General features: G+C 39.5%; 1 protein-coding gene and 1 long non-coding RNA gene across 13 annotated transcripts in view; one reads left to right on the top strand and one right to left on the bottom strand.

Moving 5' to 3' along the window:
• Positions 1-26,260, top strand: part of TJP1 (tight junction protein 1) — a 245,215-nt gene that overhangs the window by 118,354 nt on the left and 100,601 nt on the right. The window contains exon 1 of one of the 12 annotated variants that reach the window (XM_042941208.1): positions 21,376-21,472. The exons of the other annotated variants lie outside the window; for them this stretch is intronic. Within the exon in view, the coding sequence (XP_042797142.1) occupies positions 21,446-21,472 (27 nt within the window). The 5' untranslated portion in view covers positions 21,376-21,445. Of the gene's footprint in view, positions 1-21,375; positions 21,473-26,260 lie in introns of those variants that run through there. 12 annotated transcript variants of the gene reach the window in all.
• LOC122221703 lies at positions 3,402-20,865 on the bottom strand. The gene is made up of 3 exons (XR_006203405.1): positions 20,776-20,865; positions 6,303-6,598; positions 3,402-3,638 (listed from the first exon to the last, which is right to left on the bottom strand). It is a non-coding gene; the product is annotated as an uncharacterized LOC122221703 (long non-coding RNA).

A 26,260-nucleotide genomic window follows, 5' to 3' on the forward strand; every position in this document is an offset into this window, starting at 1 on the left:
TTAACTGCTGAGTCCCTAGCATATAGAACATGATAGATACTCAGTAATTGAATCTGGCCTAGAAAATAACTTTTTTCATCTTCAGAATGGTTGCTTAACTCTTCTGACCTTACACTGATAAAAAAATAAGAACAGTAAATATCAAATAGCAAGTCAAAATTAAGAATGGAAGCAAAGAATAATTCAGCAAAAGCAATAAGCAGATATGTATTGAGTGCCTGTGTGCTATCTCATATGTGAGCCCATTTAATCCTCAACATACCAACTGGTAAAAAGCAGTGATTTTCATTTTTATTGATAAGCAACTGATGCACATGGTCAGGATATATCTGGCAAAGCAAGGACCATTATGCAACTTTGCTTGTCTCAAACCACAGATTAATTTAGCATTTCAGAAGTGATATTTTCTTCTCACATGCAGAGAAGAAATATGTAACTTAAGAAAACATCATTCTTGTTGCTTGGGCAGCAGGTGTTAAGGGACCCGCAAAATGGTCCTTCTATATTTCTTCATCAAAGATTTGCACTTCTGATCATAACATTCATTCTTCCTTGTATACTTACATATGGAAGTTCTCCCTTGCCCAAATTTTCACCCCTTCTCAAAATAAAAAAGTTTAACTTGAGCTTCCTAGTTAAAATTTTACCAGCAGATGAAAACACCTTTCTCTATCCCACCACCTCAGGAAATGCCCCTAGTTATGGGAATTCTTCATAGGTCTCCAGGCTTTGGAAATCCCATTTATGGTGTTGAACCCAACTTTGTTATGTGTCACACTTCAAGAAATCAGAAGACAGAGACCACAAACTCAAATTTGATTTTCAGCCACATCAGCTATGGTCAAGAAGGATATAGATTATGGGGCACCTGGCTGGCTCAGTCGGTTAAACGTCTGACTTTGGCTCAGGTCATGATCTCACAGTTTGTGGGTTCAAGCCCCACGTGGGGCTCTGTGCTGACAGCTCAGAGCCTGGAGCCTGCTTCAGATTCTGTGTCTCCCTCTCTCTCTGCCCCTCCTGCCACTTGTGCTCTATCTCTGTCTCTCAAAAATAAATAAACGTTAAAAAAATTTTAATTAAAAAAAGAAGGATATAGATTATATTTTTGGTGATAACTTTTACTTTCCCAATGGCTTACAGTCATTTAAAATTAGTAAAGGAGAAGAAGGGCTACAGTTTTGAGCTTTTTAAAATCTTGAGAATTTACTGATCCTGCTACTTCTTGCTGGCAAGTTGAGACACAAGTCAGGACTTCACAGCTTGTACACGACAAAACTTCACTAAGTCAGACTAATTGAGCACAGAGAAAGTTGGAATTAGTCAAAAGTAAAATTATAGCATGTAAAGAAATGCAGCCTTTTAATATTTTGCTTATACTGTAACTCCCATTAAATAGTACCTAAGTGTTGCAAAGTATAGGTCCCAAAGGGTGGGCCTCCTTTTAATGAGTAGTTAAGAATCATTTTTAATCAGCAGGTTGTTTGTACACAAGTATAAATTATTTTCAGTGGGTTAAATATTTTTGCTGAAATATTTTCCCCCTGCCCTTCTGCTTGGTAAGCTTTTTGTCGTAGATTAGCCAAACTCAACTTCAGACTACATTGGAATGCTGGCTCAGTGCCCTACCACCACGTTTAAGGCCCAGCCTTCCAGGCAAGTGGGGAGGGGATAAGACTCCTTCCCCTTGTCAGCCTTATGCAGTCACATTCCCCTCTTGTGAGTTCTTCTTGCTGCTCTTGGGAAATGTCAATGTCCTATTTTTAGAGGAGCAGTCCTCAAACTGGTGGTACCCTTTGAAACATACTTCAAGGACTTTGCAATATAGGAACTCTGATTCTGAGGTTAGCGATTTTCTGTTTAAGATAGTCACACTTCCACCAAGTTCTCTCCTAGGAACACCTTCCCCCCCAAACCTCCATCCAAGTTTTCCTTTTCTCTGCTTGCTTAGTTTCCTCTCTGTGTTCTTAGCCCTTGCTCTACTGGTTCTCCTTTTATTTGTCTCCCTCTCTAGACTGCAGATTCTTTGAAGACAGAGACCTTCCTTTTATTCTTTCTCATATTCCAGACAGCACCGTGAGTGACATCTAATAAGGAAACAATTAATGAATTATGGAGAAGAATGCTTTGTATTTACAGCAGGGCGATAATGGTGCAGCTTTACTCCACGGCATTGGAGTGGAAAAACTGGAAAAGTTTGGGAGTATTCATACTGCAGCCTTCCTATTGTGGGGTTTGCCCCTCCAACTTCTGTCTCTTCCTTTCCTGGAAAGGGGAAAGTGAGGAGACTATATACAGTTTTAATTTCTGAACCAAGAGTGAAATGGGGACATGGCAGGGGAGGAGGAAGAGATGGAGACCAGCCCATGTATCTGCTCTCCAAAACTTCCCTCTCTGGTCCTCTGGAATGAACGTAGTCAGGTCAAGGGATGACCAGAGCCAGTAAGACGGGCAATCCTACTCTGAGGGCTTTCTAGAATAACTCTTTTGCATTTCACGCTAGGGTGACTAGTTATTCTAGGGCTTTCTAGAATAACTCTTTTGCATTTCACACTAGGGTGACTAGATGTCTTCTGTTGCCCAGTGTCCCGATTCTAGCACTGAAAACCCTTTGTCACAGGAAACCACTCCCTTGCTTTTGGTGGTGGGTACTGAAGGTTGAGGGAAAAGTATGAAACCCGTGAGGTGGCCTCCAAATAGGGGCCAAAAGCAGGGGCGCTTTACTGCCAAAATGTACTGCATAGATGATCTACTCTCTGTAGTTGCTGTCACCCTTTTTACTCTAACACTCATGGTATCTGTGATTTACAGTTCATAGTAATGGATCATCATCCATTGTTGCATCACTCCGAGCAAGGAGATTTAAGTGTGTAATTAAGGATGTTGTAATCATGAGTGTTAAGAATATGGCTTTGACGTGGCCCGTTGATTAACTGTTGTGCTTTAAGATAGTGCTTGTTAAAATGTTAACATTGTGAATATTCTGTCTTCATGTGAATATTCATTGTGACTATTCATGTCTTCAAAGAATTCAGATAATTAACGATTACAATAGCAACGCCAGCATGGCCCACATCTCATTGAAAAAGAAAGCTAAATGACTGGTGTTTTACTGACAGATGGAAGGACGCATTCAACTGGATTGGGGAGTCAAATCAGCAAAACAGGGCATGCTACACAATACACAGAATGGACATTGGAACTGGGCATGGAGAAGGTGATGTGAAGGCACATTTGGAAGCCGAATCCCACCAGTTTGGGCTGAGATCCGCGAGTACTTCTAAATCAATGAAAAGTCTCATCTCCCCAAAAGAGATCAATAATCAGTTGGAAATAGCTGCTGCTGAACAATCTTAGACATACCACACGAATGAATATGCATTATGGTTTTATTCCCTGTTGCTCTATGCAGCTTACATTTTCTGATTCACAGGTTACAGTAATGCACCCTTGTGGGCAAACAAGGAAACCTAAATGCCAGATACGTTTGCCCCTTATGGTATAGAGCTAATTCTCTCAGGTCTCTGCAACCATCCTGCTGTCCGTAGCACATCAGATCAAATGTTCTGCCCAACTTTATTTTGATTTAAAATTAAACTTTTGAATCATCTTCTTGATTTGTGTGAAGATTTTAATGAAATCTGAAGACAACAAAAAAGGCACAAAGATTGTTGACATCTCATTCTACTTTGCTTACTGTTTGCAGATCCAGGATAGTTCAAATGTAAATTTTGGAAGTTCCATTCAATCTACAAACTTCTCACCAAAGAAACTGAAATGATCTTACCTATTAAATGCCTACATGCCTCATACACATACTCTTAAAAAAAAAAAAAAACATTTAAAAACAGAAGCAGTGTGATTGTTTACCTATGAAATTGAGGCTTTCATAATCCAAGTTTTGGGTCACTTTTCCATTTCCTCAAAATGTACAGAAGCATTTAATGAGATGTTTGAATTTATAGAAATGCAGGGAGAGAGCCTCCTAAGCATCTTTGCCTTACAAGATGATTGTCGTTGTTGTCAGTATAAAATGATACTAACGAATTGGCCGGGTGTAAAATCGTATTTTCGAGTGTTGTGGGACAAAAGGAATGTCCTTCTCTAATTTGGAGTAACACTGAAGATGAGAATGGAGGGAAAAGGACAGTAAAACAGACATTTATATGCTGTTTCTTCAGAAGTTTTTAGTGATCTTTGATGAAGCCCTAAGAAGCCTATGAAAGGATAAAGTGACTGAATCTGAGTCATTTGGTGTTATATTTAGGTTGTGGCAAAAACTCATATGGTAATAAAATGACTCCTTTTTGGAAATGACTGTTTCAATTTTTTTTTTTAATTATTGGAAAAGGGAAAAAATGGCATTAGAAAAGAGTCACGAAAAAATATTTTGCAAACTACATATCCAACAAAGTCCTTATATCTAGGCTATATAAAGAACTCTCAAAACTCAAGAGTAAAATAAATAAATAAATAAATAAATAAATAAATAAATAAAAATCCTGTTAGAAAATGGACAAAAGACGTAGACATTTCCCTGAAGGAGATATACAGGTGAATTTCTCATTAGCCATTAGAGCAAGGCAAATTAAGATTACAATGAGATACAATTACACACCTACCAGAATGGCCAAAATGAAACACAGTGAGAATGCCATATGCTGGCAAGGAAGCAAACTGCATTACTCATACATTGTTGGTTGGAATGTAAAATGGTACAGCTACTCTGAAAAATATTTCTACAGTTCTTCTCAACCACCCCCCCCCCCAATAGGATTTACCATTGGACCCCACATTTGCATTTTTGGGCATTTGTCCCAGAGAAATGAAAAGTTATTTTCAGGCAGGGATTTGTACACAAATATTCAAAGTAGTTTTATTCATGCTATTCCCAAGTTGGAAAGTACTCAAATGTCCTTCAATGGATAATAGTTAAACTATGATACCTCCATAAGGTGGAATAAGGAAGGAATTAGTATTAGTGTTAGTATTATTTTTACAAAGGAATGAATTAATGATACATGCAACAACTAGTATAAACCCTAAGGAAAACATGCTGAGTGAGCAAAACCAATTCCAAAAGGTTATATACTGTATGACTCCATTTATGTAACATTCATGAAGTAATATAATTATAGAGATGGGGAACAGATCATTAGTTGCCAGGGGTTAGAGATTGGTGGGAGAGGGAACATAAGAGATTCTTGTGGTGAAAATACAGTTGAGTATCTTGGTGGTGGTGGTTGTGGCTATATAAGACCACAGCGATCAAGTTGCATAGAGCTACACGCACATGCACAACACAAGCCCTTATATAACTGGCGAAGTCTGAACACAGTCTTTGGAAAGCACCACTGTCAATTTCTTGGTTTCCATATTGTACTAGAGTTGTGTAAGATGCTAGCATCAGGGGAGCTGGGTGAAGGGAGCATGGGATTTCCCTGAACATTTCTTTGCATGTTCTTGTGATTCTACAATTACTTTAAAATAAAGTTTTATAAAATAGATATTTTAAACAGGGATAGCCTATGTGATGAATTTATAGGTGCAAACAACCTGATTAACAAGCCTTTAGGTACAATGTGGATGGATGTTTTTGGAGAGGTGGGAATGAATTCCCACAAGTCTAAAAACCTGTCCTTGCTAGCAAATGAAATCCTAAGCATTCCACCCTCAAATGGTTTTGTTGAGAGGATATTTAGCTTAATGTCATTACATTGGGCTGACACCAGGGATCCGTGTCACGTGGGTTTGAGCTGAACAGAGCTGCAAGTCAAAGTGAATTTTACATATGACTATTCAGTTTTGCGACCACATAAACAAAGGATGTCTAAACTGCTACAGGTGGTTCAGACAAGTGTTATTGAAAAAGGAAACAGAAAGAATAAAAATATTGTATCATGGCACTGAAAGAAGCAGGGCATTATTATTTTTGTGGGCGGTGGTAGTTAAATGTATCTGTTTAGCCCTGTTGTATTTATATTTTCCTTTTAAGGAGTCTTAAATTTATATATCTTAAAAATATACAATATAAAGCCTACAAAATTTAAATACCCAATAAATATTTTTTAAGAGTTAAATTGTTATATCAGAGGACAGAAAAACATAAAATATTGTTACATTTTTCTAATACATTGTTCAAATAGTCTTATTAATTACTACTGATTGCCACTATTAACTGGTTCTTCTGTTGTTTTGTTAACACTTATGCATAGAGAAGGAAATAATGCAGAATAATATATAATCTTCATCCACATAAAATATTTTGTATGTTAAAGCAATCACACATGTTTATAATTACTTACCATATATTATAAAGTCTTTTGTCTGTTATTTCTGTCTCAGATTCACTCTGTAAAAGTAGGTCACCGCAGGCATAACTTCTCTTTACAACAGAGGAAGAAGCAACATTAAGTGCAGCCGGAACTGTATTTCTCTTGAGGTGGGAGGGGGAGGGTAAAAAATACCGAATTGCTCATCTATTTATCTGCTCCTCCTGACCCATGTATGTGGATTGGGTTTTTCCCTTCATAAGAGAGCATTCTGCTTTGAGTACCACAGTTTAAATGTGCTCCTGGGTAGTGTGAACATGGCATCATACCTACCAAAGACAAGAGAGAGAGTAAAGGAGTATGAAGTTAAACAAACCTGGAAGGATTTTAAAAGAAGTGATTTCTGGCACATAGTAAGAGTTCTAAAAATACTTGTTGAATAGGTGAAAACTGTGCTAATGAACAAGTGAGTGAAAAGTATGCTAAGTGTTGCTAAATTTTCTAGTCCAGCCAATGGCAGAGACTGTCTCTTCAAAAGGAATTATGAGAACACAGATTAAAAATCTTATGGGCGTCTGTCACATTTTTTAGTTGACTTACATTGATTACATGCATAGGAATATCATGTTTTATGCTATTTTAGGCACGAGTTCCTTGCTGTGTTCAGATATCAGAGAAATGAATTTGGCTTTGTCAGAATATTTCCAAACAATCCAGAGTCAGGAAACCACACCCTTTCAAAACATACTCTCTCGCACACAGATTGAAGTTTAGCTGGATTTTTGCGTGTTTTCTAATTTGTCCAGCTTTTATAAAATTTTTCACTTTCATATATATACTCTCATGTGGAAATATTCATCATCTTTAAAATTAGATCCATTTAAAATTAGAGCTGTTCATAGAAGCAGAGTCTATGGTTTTATCATCTGTATTTTCCCTGAACTTGTAAAACCTACAAATAACCACATCCGATATTAGCCTCATAGTGTCAGGGATCAAAAGCTTTTGACTTTTTAGATCACTGAAAGTTATGGCTGGAAATGGTCTTAGGATTAATCCAGCATCCCCCTCCCCCCCGCCAACACACCCCAATCTCCCAGGTCACTCCCCTCTGTTGTACAGATGAGGAAACTTTAGTCCCAGAAGACCTTTCCCAGATTATTTCCATTATGTTTTTTCTGATGCTTTCAGCATATGTGTCCACACTTTGTTAACAGGAGAGAACATTTATTTTAGTATTAGGTAGAATGATAATGAAGCTAATGGCTTTTCCTCAGCTGTTTGTGTTGTGCTTTCATTTTTTTTAAATTTTTTTAACTTTTTATTTTATTTTTGAGAGAGAGACAGAGACAGAGACAGAGCATGGGAGGGGCAGAGAGAGGGAGACACAGAATCCGAAGCAGGCTCCAGGCTCCAAGCTGTCAGCACAGAGCCCCATGTGGGGCTTGAACCCACAAACTGCGAGATCATGCCCTGAGCCGAAGTTGGAGGCTTAACTGGCTTGAGGCACTGACTGAGCGCCCCTGTTTTGCCCTTTCAATAGGAAAAGGCAGGACTGTCAGGAGCAGGAAATCAAAGTTCTGTCCCAAGTAAGGAGGCCGAGTGGGGCCCTGGCTTCTGCTGCACCAACCTTCAGCTTAGCTGCAGGTTCTTCATTTGTCCCCTGTAGGTAGTTCCATAGATAATGAAGCTGCCGCCAATTTTTCTTAGCTTTTAAAGTCCAGTCTTCCCAAATACCATATTTAATGATCTTTTTGTGTTGTTAGGCTTTTTTGAATAATGTTAATTCCAAATCCATACATAGTCCAAAAAGGCATTTGCAACGTTTACTAAATAATAGTTTGCTAATTCAAAAGAGTATAAAATATGGCCATTTACTTATAAGATTCTGTGCTTTAAAAAATGTACTTAAAAATTATATTGCACCTTTAAAAATATAAATGAAGAAGTTGGATAAATTAACATGTAAATGTGGGCGGCATTTGTGAGAAGAGTAATTCTAATGTACTGAAAATAGCCATATTCATCAAAAATTAAAGTATCAAATTGATTTTAAAATAGTTGCAAATAAATAGCTAGTATTATGGAGAAATACTTAACTGTCTTGAATTTTTTTATAGGTTTAATATTTTGCTGATGATACTAAAAGGAGCCATACAGTCCTTTGGAGGATTATTTTAAAGTTATGTGATTTAGCTAAATTAATCAGTCATGATTTAAAACCCTTTAGGGGTGCCTGGGTGGCTCAGTTAGTTAAGCGTCCAACTTCGGCTCAGGTCATGATATCACGGTTCGTGGGTTTGAGCCCCACACTGGGCTCTGTGCTGACAGCTCAGAGCCTGGACTCTGCTTCAGATTCTGTGTCTCCCTCTCTCTCTGACCCTCCGCTGCTCATGCAGCTCTCTCTCTTTCTCTCAAAAATAAGTAAACATTTAAAAAGATGTTTAAAAATCCTTTAATATTTTTCCTTTAGTAAAAAATACCTTGGTTAAAATATCCATATGCACCTCAGTGACTCCTGTGATCATTTTTTCCTGTGGTACTTTAAACACTCTCTAATTAGTCCTTATACCTGAGTCCAGCATTTGCAGGTGGACATCTGTGGTAAATAGGAAACATGATTTGTTCTTTCAGTACGAAGGGTGCAATGTGCCCTGTTGGAGAGTGCCCCAGATGTGTTCATATATGCTAGCATAGCCCCAGCTGTGGTGCTTAGAGGAGGGAGGGTCAGCCAGACTCTCACACATGTGTGCTCTCTTTATGCACTGGCTACTTGGATTGCAGAATTGTGAGGGAAGAAAGGCGGTGCCATCTGCCAGCAATCCCAAAGACTATTTCTCTTTTGTCTGGGATTGGTGACTGGAGGCAGAGCCGGACCTCTGTAGTCCTCAAAAGAAAAAAGTTCTCCATGGTCCATCAGTCATACCTGCCTCTATCAGTGAAGTGACTACTCGATTTGATAGCCCTCACTGTACAGACAAAAGGAGGCCATCTAGCAAAGCCTCCATTGTCTTTACAGTGGTTTCCATGTGTACATTTTCCTTTAAAAAAAAAAAATTAATGTTTATGTTTGAGAGAGAGAGAGACAGAGTATGAGTAGGGGAGGTACAGAGAGAGGGAGGGAGACACAGAATCTGAAGCAGGCTCCAGGCTCCGAGCTGTCAGCACAGAGCCCCACGTGGGGCCCAAACTCACGGACTGTGAGATCATGACCTGAGCTGAAGTCAGGCGCTTAACCAACTGAGCCACCCAGGCGCCCCCCATGTGTACATTTTCTAGTGTCATGTGAATTCATAGTGAATTCCCAGTCAGATACCTTTATGGATTACATGCCATGTGCCCCCACGGTACTTAGAATCTCCTCTTTTGCATATGTTTGTGTAGTACTCCTGGAGATTTAGCCATACACATCAGTTTGACCTTGCTGTGTAACAAATCACCCAGTACTTAACATCTTAAAAAACGTTCATGATTCTGTGGGCTGCCGACTGGTTCTTTTGCTAGACTTGCCTGAGCTCACTCATACAGATGCAGTCAGTTTGTGGCTTGGCTGAAACTGGATGGTCTAGAATTCCCTCGCTCAAATGTCTGCAGGTTGGCACACTGTGAGCCAGGGTGTCTCATTTCTTTTCCACATGACCTCCAGCCCCTGCCAATTGGGGCTTCTTCCCATGGTGGTCTCAGGATTCTTAGCAACAAGAGAAACCACACCCTATTGCCCAAGTGTTTTTTAAGCTTCTGCTTGTGTCATATTTTTCTTTTAACTAAAACAGGTCACATTGCTGCCCAGATTCAAGGGATGGGGGGAAAATATTCCAACTCTTGATGAGAACTGCGATGCCACAGTGCAATAGGGTCTCCAAATAGGGATGGCTGCAGTGTCTGACAGTTATCTATAATATACCCACCTTTGCTGACAGGAGTATTTGTTTTTATTGTTTTTGTTGATTTTCATGATAAAAAATTTCAAATGTATATGAACATTCCAATATACTCCAAAATAGAAAGAATAATACAAGAAACTTCCCATATGCCCATCACCTGGATTCACCAATTTTCAATATTTTGCTACATTTCTGCCTCTACTTTTTAACTTTTCTCTTTGCTTAAATGTTTTTTTTTTTTTTTTGTTTTTTTTTTTTTTAAATTTTTTTTTTCAACGTTTTTTATTTATTTTTGGGACAGAGAGAGACAGAGCATGAACGGGGGAGGGACAGAGAGAGAGGGAGACGCAGAATCGGAAACAGGCTCCAGGCTCCGAGCCATCAGCCCAGAGCCTGACGCGGGGCTGGAACTCACGGACCGCGAGATCGTGACCTGGCTGAAGTCGGATGCTTAACCGACTGCGCCACCCAGGCGCCCCTGCTTAAATGTTTTTAAAGCAAATCCCAAGCATTGTTGATATTTGAACTCTAAATGTTTCCATATACATCTTTTTTTTTTTTTTTTTTTTTTTTTTAAGTTTTTGAGTGAGTGTAAGCAGGGGAAGGGCAGAGAAAGAGGGACAGATGATCTAAAGCACAGTGAGCCTGATGTGGGGCTTGAACTCGCTAACCATGAAATCATGACTTGAGCCAAAGTCAGATGCTCAACCAACTGAGCCACCCAGGTGCCCCTCCATATGCATCTCTTTTTTTTTTTTTTTTTCAACTTTTTAAATTTATTTTTGGGACAGAGAGAGACAGAGCATGAACGGGGAGGGGCAGAGAGAGAGGGAGACACAGAATCGGAAACAGGCTCCAGGCTCTGAGCCATCAGCCCAGAGCCGGACGCGGGGCTCGAACTCACGGACCGCGAGATCGTGACCTGGCTGAAGTCGGACGCTTAACCGACTGGCCACCCAGGCGCCCCCATATGCATCTCTTAAAAAGGGATACCGTCCTGTGTAGCTGCAATGCCATTATCACATCTGGGTATCATTGCACACTCAGTCCATAATCAAATTTCCCCAAATGTCTGAAAAATGTCTTTTTATAATAGGTGGATCTGAAAAGGAATCCATCCACAGATGGTCCATATCAGTCCCAACTTGCTTTTCTTTTTTTCTAGTGATTTGTTTTGAAAATTGGGTCCATTTTCCTATGTAGAACTTCCTTCATTCTGTATTCATCTGTTTGCTTCCTTGCAGAGTTGTTTAACTCCTGCATCTCTATCTCCTGTATTTCTACTTATGAAAGTTAACCCTATAGGCTGACTTTCATGCAAGTTCCACTTTGGGGGCAGACATCCTCTGTAGATAGTACTGTTTGCTTCGGTTGTAGCACATGGAGGCATAAATGTTTGTTTGTCTTAGCTTTTAATGATGCTAATCTTGATCAGTGACTTGATCCTTTGATGATCAATTGCCTAGGTCTATTATTTCAAGTGTTACAAGATGATTTCCTTGTTAGCTGGAATTATTTTATTTATTTTTTAAAGTTTATTTATTTATTTGGGGGGAGGGGAGGGGCAAAGAGAGAGGGAGAGAGAATCGCAAGCAGGCTTGACACTGTCAGCATGGAGCCCGACGTGAGGCTTGAACTCATGAACTACGAGATCATGACCTGAGCTAAAATCAAGAGTCAGATGCTTAACCAACTGAGCCACCCAGGCGCCCCTGTAGTAATTATATAAGGAACATTTTTTTCTTCAATTAGACTTATTTGATCATCTGAAATAACTCTCATAGTAAATACATTCTTTCCTTTAAATTGATGGCTTACAGAATAAGAAGTTGGTGCCCAAGTTATATCCAGGGCTATTCAATAAGTAGTTGTTTGGGGGTTCTCTCACTTTCCTTTTTGTTGTTATTATGAATTCATGGGATTTAGAAATTCAGTGTGTTTCAGTTAATTGCCTTTTTTTTCTTTTATATTGGGGAGCTCAAGTTGTTTTATCTTTGGCTAATGGGAACTCCTGGTTGTTGGCTTCTGTATCCCTTTGAGAACTTCCTTGCTTTCTGGCACAAAATATCCCAAGATTATCTTGTATATTTCTTGCTCCAGACCTATAACCAGGCATTCCTTTCTGGAGGTTACAATATGCGCACTAGATGTGCTTGTTGCTATTAGGTTTTCATCCTTTCTAGTCTTTTTCATGGGTGAGAGCTAGGAAATCTCTACACACACACACATACATATTTATATTTATATATGTTTTAAAAGACACTTTAAAAACTAAGTCACACTGATTTTTAAAATTTAAATTAGAATTGCAACATTTTTATTTAGCTTCTCTGATTTTATACTTAAGTAAAAATCTTGTTTATAAGAATGTTAATATACCCTAATATATATTGATGCATTAACTAATATATAACCAATGTATAAACATACATTATAATATTAACATTATTAGCATACACTAACATGTAAGCATTATTACTTTGAAATTGTTATATATTTATATGTAACTTTGAAACTATCATATATAATATAATGCTAATATTATAAATTATTGTATGTTAATGCTAATATATTAATATACTAATATATTTGTTAAAACACATGAATAGCAGCTAATTATTATATATAGCTTAATATGCAAATGAATATATAACCGTTTTATATTAGCTAATGCACGCATACACATGTATTAATAGTTTCAAAGTAATAATGCTGATATTATTACTAATAATTTACTGAATGAAATTTAGGATTTCTTTGGAGTGCTGTTTTCCTTAGAATATATTATACAAAGAATCTACAATCTACATTTGTGCAAGAGGCATAGGTTAGGTCACCAACTTAATGTATATTTTCTTGCTTCAGTTCCTTTTCATTTTTAACAGATTTTTTTTTCTTCTTCATTTCATTTATTTTCTTAAAGTGTGTAAAACATTTTTATGTTTCCAGAGTTGCAACTATGTTATAGAGTATATGTAAAAAAGTTATTATTGATATCTCCTCCCTGTTCCAAGGTAACTGCTTGTATTTATTCTTAATTTTCCTTCCAGTGTTTCTTTTACAAGCATATGCAGCTATTTTATTCCCTTTTAAAAATTATTTTAAACATAAAAACATATTTACCTTTTTAAAATGGAGTTTTACTCACATTTCTATATTTTATGTTTGTTTTATTTATTGTTTTTTTTAAACATTGATTTATTTTTGAGACAGAGAGAGACAGAGCATGAACGGGGGAGGGTCAGAGAGAGAGGGAGACACAGAATCCGAAGCAGGCTCCAGGCTCTGAGCTGTCAGCACAGAGCCCAACGCGGGGCTCGAACTCACAGACCGTGAGATCATGACCTGAGCCGAAGTCGGACGCTTAACCTACTGAGCCACCCAGGCACCCCTGTTTATTTGTTTTAAAAGAGTATTATTATAAAGATTTATCAGACACTCAAGTACATACAAACACACACACATTGTTAAAAAAAATCCAAACATACTCTGGGGGGACTCGATCATTCAGCTTATTTTAAGGAATGTCTTTTTTTTTTTTTTTTTTAATCCAGTGAGTTTGGGACTCCCTGCTATCTAGGGAAGACAGAATCCAAACTAAAGTGAAGTCAATAGATTTCTTCTTATCTCTGTTTACTGTTTGAGGCTGGAAAAATATCCCATGGCAATTCTTTCACAAACAGGAGTCTGAGAAAAAAAATGTCCCTTGAACATAACTGTGAACCTCCAGGTGTACCCTGTGTATTGTCCTCTGTGACTTTTTGGTTTATACTCTGACTCATTCGTAGTTACGTTCACAAACTGAACTTAAGAAAAGTCTAGAGGCTCAAAATGATTATGTTTAAAATAATTACCTTAAGATTTGGAAAGGAGGAAGAATTGGCAAAATTGGAAGAATATCGGAGTTAAAATTGGCAGAATTTGATGCAGTTAGTAATCTTGTAACAATGTTAATTTTTTTAGCTTTTAACAAATCTACCATAGTTATGTAAGATATTAACATTAGGGTATGGTGGGTAAACTGGGTACTATCTTTGTAACTTTTCTGTACATCTAAAATTACTCCAAAACAAATTTTACTTACACTCACGCACACAAGCTGCTGATTAAAAAGACTTAGGTGCATTCAATAAAAAGTTTACTTGAAGAGCTTCAACAAGTCAATAACAAAAATAACAGAAGGAAAAGGTGGGGGGAGTAAATGAGATAAACAGACAAGCAATGTACAAATTTTTGTCTACTAGATGGGCAGAAATCTAAAGGATTAATATTATCAAGTGTTCATATGGTGGGGGAAACAGGATAAGTTGGTCTGGTATTTTTCGAAGAATGGTAGACCATATCAGTTAAAAAAAATTTATTTTAAATAAGCATATACTTCAACCTAGAAAACCTCCTTTTGTCTCCTAGAGAAATACTTACACATGTGCACAAGAAGATATAAATAAGGGTTTTCATTGCAGCATTATAATATCAAAACCATCTTACTGAGACAAATTACGGTATATCCATATAATGGAATACTAGAGAGTCATTTTAAAATGGTGACGTAGGGGTGCTTGTGACTCAGTTGATTAAGAGTCTGACCACAGCTCAGGTCATGATCTCACGGTTGGTGGGTTCAAGCCCTGCATTGGGCTCTGCCCGTCCCCTGCTCGTGCTTGCTCTCTCTCTCAAATAAATAAACTTTAAAAATAAATAAATAAAATAAAATTATGATTTTCATTGACATAATCTCTGACAAAAATATTAAATAAAAAATTGCAAAATAGTAAATATTAACTACCATTTGTTTTTAAAAAAGAGTATATATTCCTGTATAACTACACACACACTTCTCCCCCCTTTCTCTTTGTTTTCATACAGATGTGTAAATAAATACACAGAAAGTGATCTGGAAATACACTGTCTGATTCAGTTTAAATAGTATTCCTGGGTAATAGGAATGAGAATGGGGGCATGTAGTCCAGTTGGACTTTTATTTTTATTTTTTTTATGTTTGTTTATTTTTCAGAGAGAGTGCAAGTGGGGGAGGGATGGAGAGAGAGGGGGACAGATGATCCGAAGCAGGCTCTGTGCTGAGAGCAGCAAGCCTGATGAAGTGGGGCCCGAACTCACTAACCTGGAGATCATGACCTGAGCTGAAGTCAGAAGCTCAACCGACTGAGCCACCCAGGTGCCCCCAGTTGGACTTTGAAAAATACCTGTGATTTCTTTCTTTCTTTCTTTCTTTCTTTCTTTCTTTCTTTCTTTCTTTCTTTCTTTCTCTCTCTTTCTCTCTCTCTCTCTCTCTTTCTTTTTTTCTTTTTTTTTTTTAATGTTTATTTATTTGTTTTGAGAGAGAGCATGCACACGCAGGGGAGGAGCAGAGAGAGGGAGAGAGAGAACCCCAAGCAGGCTCTGTGCTATCAGCGAAGAACCCGACCCCGGGCTCAATCTCATGAACATGAGCAGAAATCAGGAGTCCAGCACTTAACCAAATGAGCCATCCAGACAATCCCCCGCCATTGCTTCTTTCATGGAAGGAATGTATGTCTGCATTCGTTGTGAAACTGTGAAATTAACGTGAGAAAGAAAGAATGCCAACAGACCTAGGCATGCCTTGACAACAGACAGACCTAGAGGCTAAAGAGAACTTGTGAGAAGCTTGTCACCAAGTCCTAGACTGTGATCTAGAGAGAGAGGAGGTCTCAGAGCTAATGCCTACATAATTTGTGGGGTACAGTAAAAAATGAAAGTGTGGGACCTTTTATTCAAAGAGCAGAAGACAGTGCCCTTAAAGGTACATACAATTTTACTGTTTATCTTTTTTTTTAAGTGAGCTCCACACCCAACACTCAGCTTGAACTCACAAGCCTGAGATCAAGATGCTCCACCAACTGAGCCAGCCAGGCACCCCACCATTTATCTTTGTATTGAGCAGTGCCAGTTTTAACAGCAAAGATCAGACTTTAACTTGTATGAGCAATCACTTAAATTACACAATCTGTATTTTGCTGCTTGTCTCTGGAGTTTTTCCCTTAAGCTGGCCAGAAGAGAACCACAGGCAGACTCAGGGTGGAAGGAGAGAGGACCCCATTCCTGGGAGGAGCACATTGTAGCCAGTAGAGACCCTCATAGGGTCCTGGGGGTTCCACTTGCCTCCTGGGCCTACCGGGACCCCCTTCTCACAAGCCACGTGACCTAAATGCCCTAGCTGAGGGCAGGTCCTAGGGAAGCTGAGCTACAGGACTGCTAGCTCATGGCAGCCCCTAGCAGATGGCAACTACCAAGGATCCTTAAACCTCCACCCGTGACAGCTTGGTCCTCCAGTGGGGGCTAGGCGGGAAGCTCACCCCCACCAGGATATGGCCTCCTGTCAGCCTGGGGCTCTTGCCCAGCATAAGGTGCTATGGGTACACAGACCTGACCCAAGCCTGTCCCAGATCTTTGTGAGGGACAGAGGGTGGTGGAGCAGGGAGAGAGAGTAAGCCCTGACAGGGACTTCAGGAGTTGGGGGAATGGGTAGCCAAGAAACTCTCTGCGGATTCCAAAACAAACAGGACCACATGTGAGCTGAGGTCCCCAGTGCATGCCCATTGCCCCATCACCTTCCTTTACAAAACAGATTCAATGCAAAAACTGTTAAGATTCAAGACAGCACTGCAGAGCATTAAATCCCGTGTGGATTCTGAGCACCAAGTTCTGTATAGCTGTGCTGGCTGCATCCCTTTGAAGGTAGCCTGGGGAGGGTCAAGGGTTGCCCCTTGACCCCACCCCCACTCCCAAACCTCATTTTTAAGTTGGAAGACATCAGAGAAGCTTGAATTCTGAGAGGTAGAATCCTTTGGCTGAAAGAAGATGAAGATGATGGTGAGACAAAACATAGCTGATGGGGCCGGCCAGCACCCCTCTCCCCGCCCCAACCGGGATGGGATTCACAGCACAGGGGGAGGGAAAGAGAAGAAAAACAGGTACCCTCAGTTTGTAAATATGTCATTGTTTGGCAGGAAGAGAAGGGAGTTTCCATGCTTCAATTTCTATTTTCTGTATGCATTACTGTTTTCACTGGGGAGGAGGTCTTTGAGGGATCTTAGAGTGTGGAAGACGGGAAATAGGAACTATAGAGAAGGGGAGGCAGACTGCTCAGAGATGAGTTAAAGCCTTGGCTTGCCAGTTAAAGCCTGGCTGGGGTCATGGATTCTATGGAGTTATGGAACTAACCCTCTGCCCAGTTGTGTGACATTCTGGTCCCTACACAGAGAAAGCTCCACCTTGGCACAGTCAAGGGAAGGGTGGCCCCACTCTTCTTTTAGGAAGGACTGTACTTTATTCTGAACTGAATAAAAAAGGACTTGTTTTTAGTGTTTGTATGTCCTTTTAAAAAGAAATGTACATTGGTGATAGTGACCTTCTTTTGGGTTTTTTTTTATTGTGGCAAAATGTACATTATATAAAGTTTACTATTTTAGCCATCTTCAGGTGTATTAATGTTTGTTTTTAAATGTCACTATTTTGCAAAATAAAATAAGTGAAAAGGTTGGTAATCCTATTCTGTACCCCTAAAGTGTTTTTTCTTTTTTTGAAATTTTACTGGTCTGTGAAGTCTAGAAACTTTATGAGCCTTAGAAAGTTGTTTCTTATTTAACCTTGTTATATGACTTTATTGGTAGAGGAAAACTCAGAAGCAATTTATAGAATTTTTTGAAGTTTATTTATTTTGAGAGAGAGAGCATGTGAGTGCATGTGTGTGGGGGAGGGGCAGAGAGAGAAGGAGAGAGAGACTCCCAAGCAGGCTCCATGCTAACAGCACAGGGCTTGAACTCAGGAGCCCTGTGATCACGACCTGAGCTGAAATTAATAGTTGAGTGCTTAACCCACTGGGCCACCCAGGCGCCCCTGCAATTTACAGAATTTTTAAAGACATGGCATAAGAGTAAGGTTAGGTTCACTTTTTTTTTTTGCTGTTGTTGTAGTTATAATGCTTCATAAAGTTCTCCTAATTCTCCTGTTTTGTATATATATTCTCTTCTGTACCATTATCAACATTGTCTCATGTTCTACCACAGTTTTATAATACTTCCCCTTTGCATTTCATATGTAAATTAAGAGCTCATACCAAAAATAACATAAATATGCCTTTCTAAGGATAAAGTTTTCTGTAATGAAAACAAAATATACATGTATAAAATGTGGGCATAGATATAGCTGTTCATCTGGTCAAGGCTGTTTTAATAAACGGTTCTAAAATTTATAACGATTTTGCACAGTGGTTTTGTTTTTTTTTTTGGTTTTTTTTTTTCGTTTTGAGCCGCAGACACCAAAAATCCCACAGGAAGTTCTCTTTGTAAGTGTTGTGGTTTTTTAGTTCCTGTTCAGTTTGTACTAGATGATCAGAAATAAGATAATCTGTGTAATCAGAAGAGATTCTTGGTTAAACTTCATTGTAATTCTAAATGAGAATCTCAAATTTGCTTGTTTTTCTTCCCATGTAATCAGTCTAGAGGAGCTATAACCACATTCATACCTAGCATTAAAGTTGTGGTATAACTTGAACATTTTTTGTTGTTCAATGGATAAACTCTTCATTGTTAAAGGGGCAACTATCTGAGATTACGCTCTATCCTTTCCACTTCTTATCAAAGCATCTCCCCAAAAATAAACCATAGGAATGGAGATGTGTTTCTCCTTGACAATACTTGACATTAGTGTTTTACTTTTATTTTTACAAATGACAAAAACTTTCTCTTGTTTCTTTGGAGAAAAGGAAACATATAAAATATAGGTTATACAGTTTACTTCAGATATTACAAATACCATTGAAAAATTTTAAAGGGTACTATTATTCATTGAGATATTTTTCTTAATGTAATTTTTAAAGCAAGATATTCTCAAAGTAATTTTTTTTTATTTCATTATGTTTCAAACTATGGCAAAAGTAAAAGAAACTAAAATTGTAATCAGATAGATTAGATCTTTGACAAATCACGTAATCTAGCATTTATTCATATATATATGTTTTAATGTTCACTTATTTTTGAGAGGAAGACAGAGCCCTGGTTAGGGGAGGGGCAGAGAGAGAGGGAGACACAATCCAAAGCAGGCTCTAGGCTCTGAGCTGTCAGCACAAGAGCACAACCTCGGGCTGGAACTCAAGAACCATAAGATCTTGACCTGAGCCGAAATTGGACGCTTAACCAACTGAGCCACCCAGGTGCTCCTGTAATCTAGCATTTAAATGATATATGGGAGACTTGATGAAAAGTGACAAACGAGAAAAAAAAGAGTTTCTGTGCATTTTTAGGTATGTCTCTAGGTTTAAGTGCTATTAAAGACACAATGCCTAATTCTAGGCAGGTTATGTGAATTGCACATCTAATTAAATGGTAAAAGTAATGAAGATATGAAAGGTATTTTATTACTATAAAAAAACTCCCCAGATTTTTTTAAAAAAAGAGTGGTTACCATGAGTACATTTTAATTATAGTTCTTAAGAGAATAAATAATACTGTGCCTCCAAACAAAAAAATTACACACACCATAAGTTTAAAACAAAAGTGACTTCAACCATTTCTATGCAGGGGGGAAAAAAGAAAAGAATGAGGGTTTGATTTGCAGAATATTTTTTCTAGTTCAGATAGCTTGGCTGCAAAATATATGAAAAGGTTATTTTATAATCTGAGTAGATATTTATGTATGATATACAGATATTTCTTGGTTAAGAGAAGTTTGGTCTTTCCATAAGTTGAAGTTCCAAACAGAAAACCATCGTTTAAACCTGGTGTTTATGCTTTTTCCCCATTTCTTGTGTACCTTTTGTGGCACTATGTTAGGTACTTTTAAGAATGTTATTTATTGTTACTAAGAATTTCGGACATTTGTGGAGAGCTTTACATTTTACAAAGTTTAGAAAAGTGAGGCTCGACATGATTTCTTACATATCCTTTGGTGTGTAGCAAGGCAGTCAGCACTGTGGGAAGTATATGCAGTGGCCGATTTAACTTGGACCATGGGCTTCAAGTCTTTACCTCCTTGTCTGCCCCACGTGAGCTGGAGAACTGGCTTTAGAAATGCAGGGCGGCCTGATCCCTTCACTTGCCACTAAGAATTTAAGCATTTTGGATGCCAAAAAATAAAGGTTTGAGATCCCTGCCTAGAAGGGTGAGAGAAGGAAGACTTTGGATATATCATCAGGCCTAATGTGGGTGGGCCATGATACCACAGTTCTTTCGAGTATTTCTTAGCTTGCCCAGGAGTGCCCATGACCTCCTTCCCAGTTTTAGTTAGCACAATCGGTTTGAATGAGAGCAATTATTTAGACCGTGTTTTTAGCGCCCTAGAGATGAAAGTCAGGACATGCTTTACCGAAAAACGCATTCTGCTTTCAGTGGGGCAGCAAGGCCCAGGCATGTGGTGACGGCTGTGACCATCGATATTTACTAGGTTAAAGAAAATATTGTCAGGTATTTGCTGTATCAGCCTTTCCAGCCGCCTTTCTGCGTGGGGGCTGATCCACGGTGGCTTGCTGAGGGGCAAGCGGACACGTCTCTGTTAGAAGTCGAAAACACTTTGGTACACAGGGCCTCTGTCCTCGGGGGCGATTTCTGCCGGACCTTTGATTAAAAACAAACAGGAAGACTCACATGCCAGCGGAAACTGCCCCCAAGTACTTCGGAAACTGGGCTTTTCCTTCCGCGACTGGGGTCCGACCCCTGGAGGAAGCGGGCCGCTGGGCGCTCGCCCCGCCCCGCTGCGACCCCGCCCCCACATTGGCCCCACCCCCATCGTGGCCCCGCCCCTCCCAGCCGGGCATGCTCAGTGGGCCGGGCCGGGCCGGCAGGTTTGCGTGGCCACCCGCAGTTGCCGGCGCCGGCTCAGCCTGTCGACGCTGGATCCCTTCTCCGCGGCTGGTTCCAGGGAAGTTACGTGCGGAAGCCGGCTTCTAAAGAGCCATCGAACGGGCTACAGGGACGGCGGGAGGCCCTCGGTGCTGCCGAGTGGCGAACAGGCGGGGCCGGCGTGTCCGGGCTGTGAGAGCTTCGGGAGGCCGAGCGAGTGGCCGCACTCGTAGAGAGGCGCCGGCCGGGCGCGCCCCGCGGAGAAGACCCGGGCGGGGCGGGCGGGCGGGCGCTTCCCGGACTTTTGTCCGAGTTGAGTCCCCTCCCCGTGGGCCGGGCCTCTGCGGCCGCCCCCGCCCCCAGCCCCGCTCGCTCCCGGGAGATGTTTATCTGGTCTGTGGCGTGAGGAGCCGGCGGGCTGGTGGCGCGGAGTTTCGGGTCCGAGGAGCCTCGCGCGGCGCAGGAGAGAGACAAGATGTCCGCCAGAGCCGCGGCCGCCAAGGTGAGCGCCTCCGCGGCCGTCAGGGCCGATCCCGAGCGAGCGCGGCCGCCTGCGGGCGTCGGGCCCGCGCCCCGCCCTCCTCCCCGCGGGCTGCTGCCCCGGCGCCGGGGGCGGCGGCGGGTGGGCAGGGCTGACTGTGGCTGTGGGCCGCTCGGAGCCCCGCGGGTAGGCGGGCAGGCGGCGGGCGGGGGCCCAGGAGGGGGCGCCGGGCGCGCCGGGCGCGCCGGGCTGCTGTCCCGGGCAGGTGCATCGCTGCCGGCGTCGGTGCCTGGCTCCGGCTCTCCGCGGGCGGGGACGCGCAACAGGTCCTGCGCGGGCAAACTCTGTGCGTGGAGTGGGTCCTGCGGACACCCGACGCGAGCGTGCGGCGGGCCGGAGGTCGGGGTTTGGGGTGCTACCTCCAGCCAGCCGGTAACTGCTGTCTTTGGAGGAGTGGTTGGTCACCGGCGAAACCGTGTAGTTTCGATCTGATGTCACTCTTCGTGGTATGCGCGCGCCAGCGATAAGACATTGAGACAGCAAAACAGTGTTTTGTGTGTAGTAGGTTGGAATTTTTTTTCACTGTGTCATTTGTTTGAGGTGGCGTTGAAAAAATAACTCCTTAACACTTCTTAATAGTTTAATTTGAATTAAACTTTCAGAAGTAACACAAAATACTCCTACAAATGGACAATGAAATGAAGTCTAAAAAATAAAAGACTTGTGGGTGCAGCGGAAAAGTAACTTTTTCCTATCAAGTTTTACACGTGCTTTGAAGTATGCTATTTTTCTCAGTGCTGTGAAACCAACGTGTATGTTACATCAGAAAGCCGAAGTTAGTAATATTCCGTTAAAATCCTCTTTTCCTTTTGTACATTTTAATCTTTCTCATCATAAAGTAGTATCTGCTCTTTTTAACAGTCACAGACATACAGAAATTTGAAGAGTAAAAATCGCTCCCATTTAAAATCAACTCCTTACTTCAAACGGTATCGAAGTACTTAGTCAGGTAGTGGTTTTATGTATTTATTTTTCTTTTGGAAATGTTTATTTGTAGCATCCGGAACAACGTATGATATGGCCCTGAAGTTTCTGAACTCAGGACCTTGTTTTCTGGGAGGCAGAAGTTACCGGTTATACTTAGTAGTGGATATATTTTTTAAAGGACTATAGTATTCTTTCTCTATGAAAACTTTAATTTTCCCCTTTATGACCTTACCTTGATGACGAACAATCTGAAGATGAAACTTGAGCCAATAACTTAGAATAAAAAGCAAAATTTTGCTTTGATTTTAAAATAAGTTCACATTATTTATCATTTTGGGGGTTTTCTTTCCGAGGAGGAAACGCTTTGTTTTCATATTGGACATAATGTCACTTTGTTCCTGAGGTGTAATCTTTGGTGCTTGATATCCAAGACAACACACTTTAAAAAGGTTATTTCAAGTTAGAGTAGGATGATTTAGAAGAAATAATATTTTTCCTCCCGAGTTATGGGATTGAGATTTTATGGTATATTGAAAAGCATCCCTACACACTGTAGGGATGTGTGTATTCTTAAATATTTATGAGTAAAATGTGACTTGAAAACTTATTTTTTTAAATGCTGTATTATGAGACTACCACAAAATCTTTTATACAACAAGGCAGGCCATAAAAAAATAGGTGAAATGAAAGAATATTCAGCCGTTTCACCAAGTCACATTTAATTTCTTAAGGTGACTGAAATGCTACTACAAGCCAGACTGTATACTTAATACTTTACATGTGATACTTTTGTTCCCCTACCCTAACCCTCAGTTAAAAAAAACAAAAAAACAAGACATTAATTTGCAGCTTGTTTTCTTGTTTTAGCAGAGTGGTTTGTAGAACTCCTCTCTAAGCCAGTACCTGTGATTTTTGTATTCTTTGTAATAATATCCCAAGAATACGCTGCAGATCACCATTTCTTTAATGACAGACATTTAACTTGTTTGGGGGATTTTGCTATTGTACTAAGTAGCTTTATATTTTTATACCTGTGAATGTTAGAGTGTGTTAAATCCTTAGAAATGGAATTTCTGGGTCACAGGGAATGTGCTTTTATTTATTTATTTATTTTTTTTTTTTAATTTTTTTTTTAACATTTTTATTTATTTTTGAGACAGAGAGAGACAGAGCATGAATGGGGGAGGGTCAGAGAGAGAGGGAGACACAGAATCTGAAACAGGCTCCAGGCTCTGAGCGGTCAGCACAGAGCCTGACGCGGGGCTCGAACTCACGGACCGCGAGATCATGACCTGAGCCGAAGTCGGACGCTTAACCGACTGAGCCACCCAGGCGCCCCGGGAATGTGCTTTTAAAATTCTGATAAATTCCAGTAAATTTTTCTCCCAAAAGGTCACACCTAGGAATAAATATAACAGTTGTTGGTAAATTACATGTATTTTAAAGGACATAAAATGTGAATAAATTAGATGAGGGAGATGGGGAGAGTCAGTATTACAGAATATATCAGTTTCCCGAAGTTGATATACATATAAATGTAATACGGTTCCAAATAGAATTTCATTGTGTTATTATAGAAAACTTGACATATTAATGAGAAAATGTATCTGATAAAATGATTGATAGCTATGAAATTTTGGAAAAAGGAGGTCCTACTAGAAAACCTAATGTGTTATAAATTCAGAGGAATTTAAAACAGTCTTCAGCTCAGTTATAGACAGTGGAACCACAGAATCCAAGAACAGCTTTTTATTTATAAGCTTTTAGTGATTTATCATCGTCAGCATTTAATGTGTCAGGTATTGTTCTAAGGGTTAAAATAAACTAACTGATTTAATTCATAGAGTAACTCTGTGAAGTGAGCATTACTATTATCCCCACTTTCTGGATAAGAAAATTGAAACACAGATAAAGTAACTTGCCTATCACTTATCCAGCAAGAGGGAAAATTAAGAATATGTATATGTTAGGGGCGCCTGGGTGGCCCAGTGGGTTAAGCGTCTGACTTCGGCTAAGGTCATGATCTCGCAGTCTGTGAGTTGGAGCCCCGCAAAGGGCTCTGTGCTGACAGCTTGGAGCCTGGAGCCTCCTTCAGAATCTGTGGCTCCTCCTCCCTCTGCTCCTCCCATGCTCATGCTCTGTCTCTCTCTGTCTCTCAATAATAAAAAAAAATTTTTTTTAAAAGAATATGTATGTGTTAAAAGTAACATTGTAGATTACCTGGGAAAAGATGGGTTATTCAGTAAATAGTGCTGGGTCAGTTGGTTATCTTTAATTTTTTTATTTTTTTTATGGTAGTTCTCTGCCTTAAACCATAGACTAAATAAATAAATAAATTCAAGTGTTTGAATAAGAGCAAATATAATAAATCATAAAACTAGAAGAAAGTGTAGGATACTTTCTAAAAAAATATGCCTGAATTGGAAAGGGCTTCGTCGTATGTGACATTAACTTAGAAATAATAAAGGAAAAGGTTTTCATATGTATAACATACATCTGAATTGCACACAGAATTACTAGTGTGCCTGATAATAAAATTATTTTAAAGTTGAAAACAGGAATTTGAGGGTGGTTCTCTGTCTCATCACGAAGTTAATTATGTAGGAAAATGGTGTGAATAATTATTAGGAACATTTCCATTGGTTGAATCACAGAAAGTGGCTGAAGGAAATTGCAGTGGCTTCTGGATTTTCAAGCTGTTTCACTTTTGAGGAAGCAGTAAAATTTAAGATTATACTATCATTTATGCTTATTAGATTTTGCTGCTTAAATGTTTCCATTATGTTTCAGGGACAGTATTTTTCCCCCCTTGTGGTTATCTCTCAAATTATACCATAGTTTAGTGTGGAAATTATTTACATCTCTTCTTAGGAATTGATTTATTGTATCAAGTAAGGCACAATGTACTTTGCTTAGTAGCTGCACATTACAAAGTTAAGAACTGTAGAAATTAGTCTTTATGGGTAGGAATTGTGTCTTGAGTGGTGGGTATGATGTAGTTTTAATTTTGGTATTTATTCATCAATGCATATTTGCTGCATATTGCTTTAAAAGTAAAGGAATAACTCACTGCACTTTATGACAGTTCACTTGGGCCTGGCAACTTCTAATGAGCTTCACTGTATTAGTATTTTTCTGGACATCCTAAGTTTATACAATATTTTTTACTGGGAATATTTTTACAGTTCTTAAGGCAAAAGGCTTTTAATTTTTTATGTTAGCATTTTAGATATTTATGGTTAAAACTTTAATTTATGTTCTTTGTTGATAATCCTGACTATATTTACAACTTTTAAGTGCATTTTAGGACAGCTCTGTAAGACAGTGACTTTTCAAATCATGCTGTGCCTTTTCTCTCAGATTGTGTAATGGCACAGATTCCACTACACTGTTAGGAAGGCCCTTTTTCCTTCTTTTCTTAAATACTGATGTTTCCATGTTAGGATCTTACAACCTTTATATTTAAGAAAGACTTATGCTGTCATTGATTGCTGTCAGTTTGTGACAGAGATCAGACATCTATAGCCAACAAATAATGAGTTTGAAACCAATCTGTGGCTTTGAGGGTTGTAATGCAGTGTAGATAGTACTGTTCTCTGTTTGGTTTGAAGGAAAAAGATTACAGTAGTTTCACTCATTTTTTTCAATCCTGGAGACAGTGTACTGGCTCTGACTTTCACTTGCTCTTTAATCTTTTTTTCTATTTAGAGACCAAATGTAAACTCTGTACAGTTCTAAGAATAAAACAGTATAAATAAGACAGATCACCATGCTACTAAGGAAAACCTCTTAAAAAATAATTTTGGAGAAAATTTGTAAATG

Source organism: Panthera leo, chromosome B3 (assembly GCF_018350215.1).
Source record: "Panthera leo isolate Ple1 chromosome B3, P.leo_Ple1_pat1.1, whole genome shotgun sequence".
Taxonomy (NCBI): Eukaryota; Metazoa; Chordata; class Mammalia; order Carnivora; family Felidae; genus Panthera; species Panthera leo.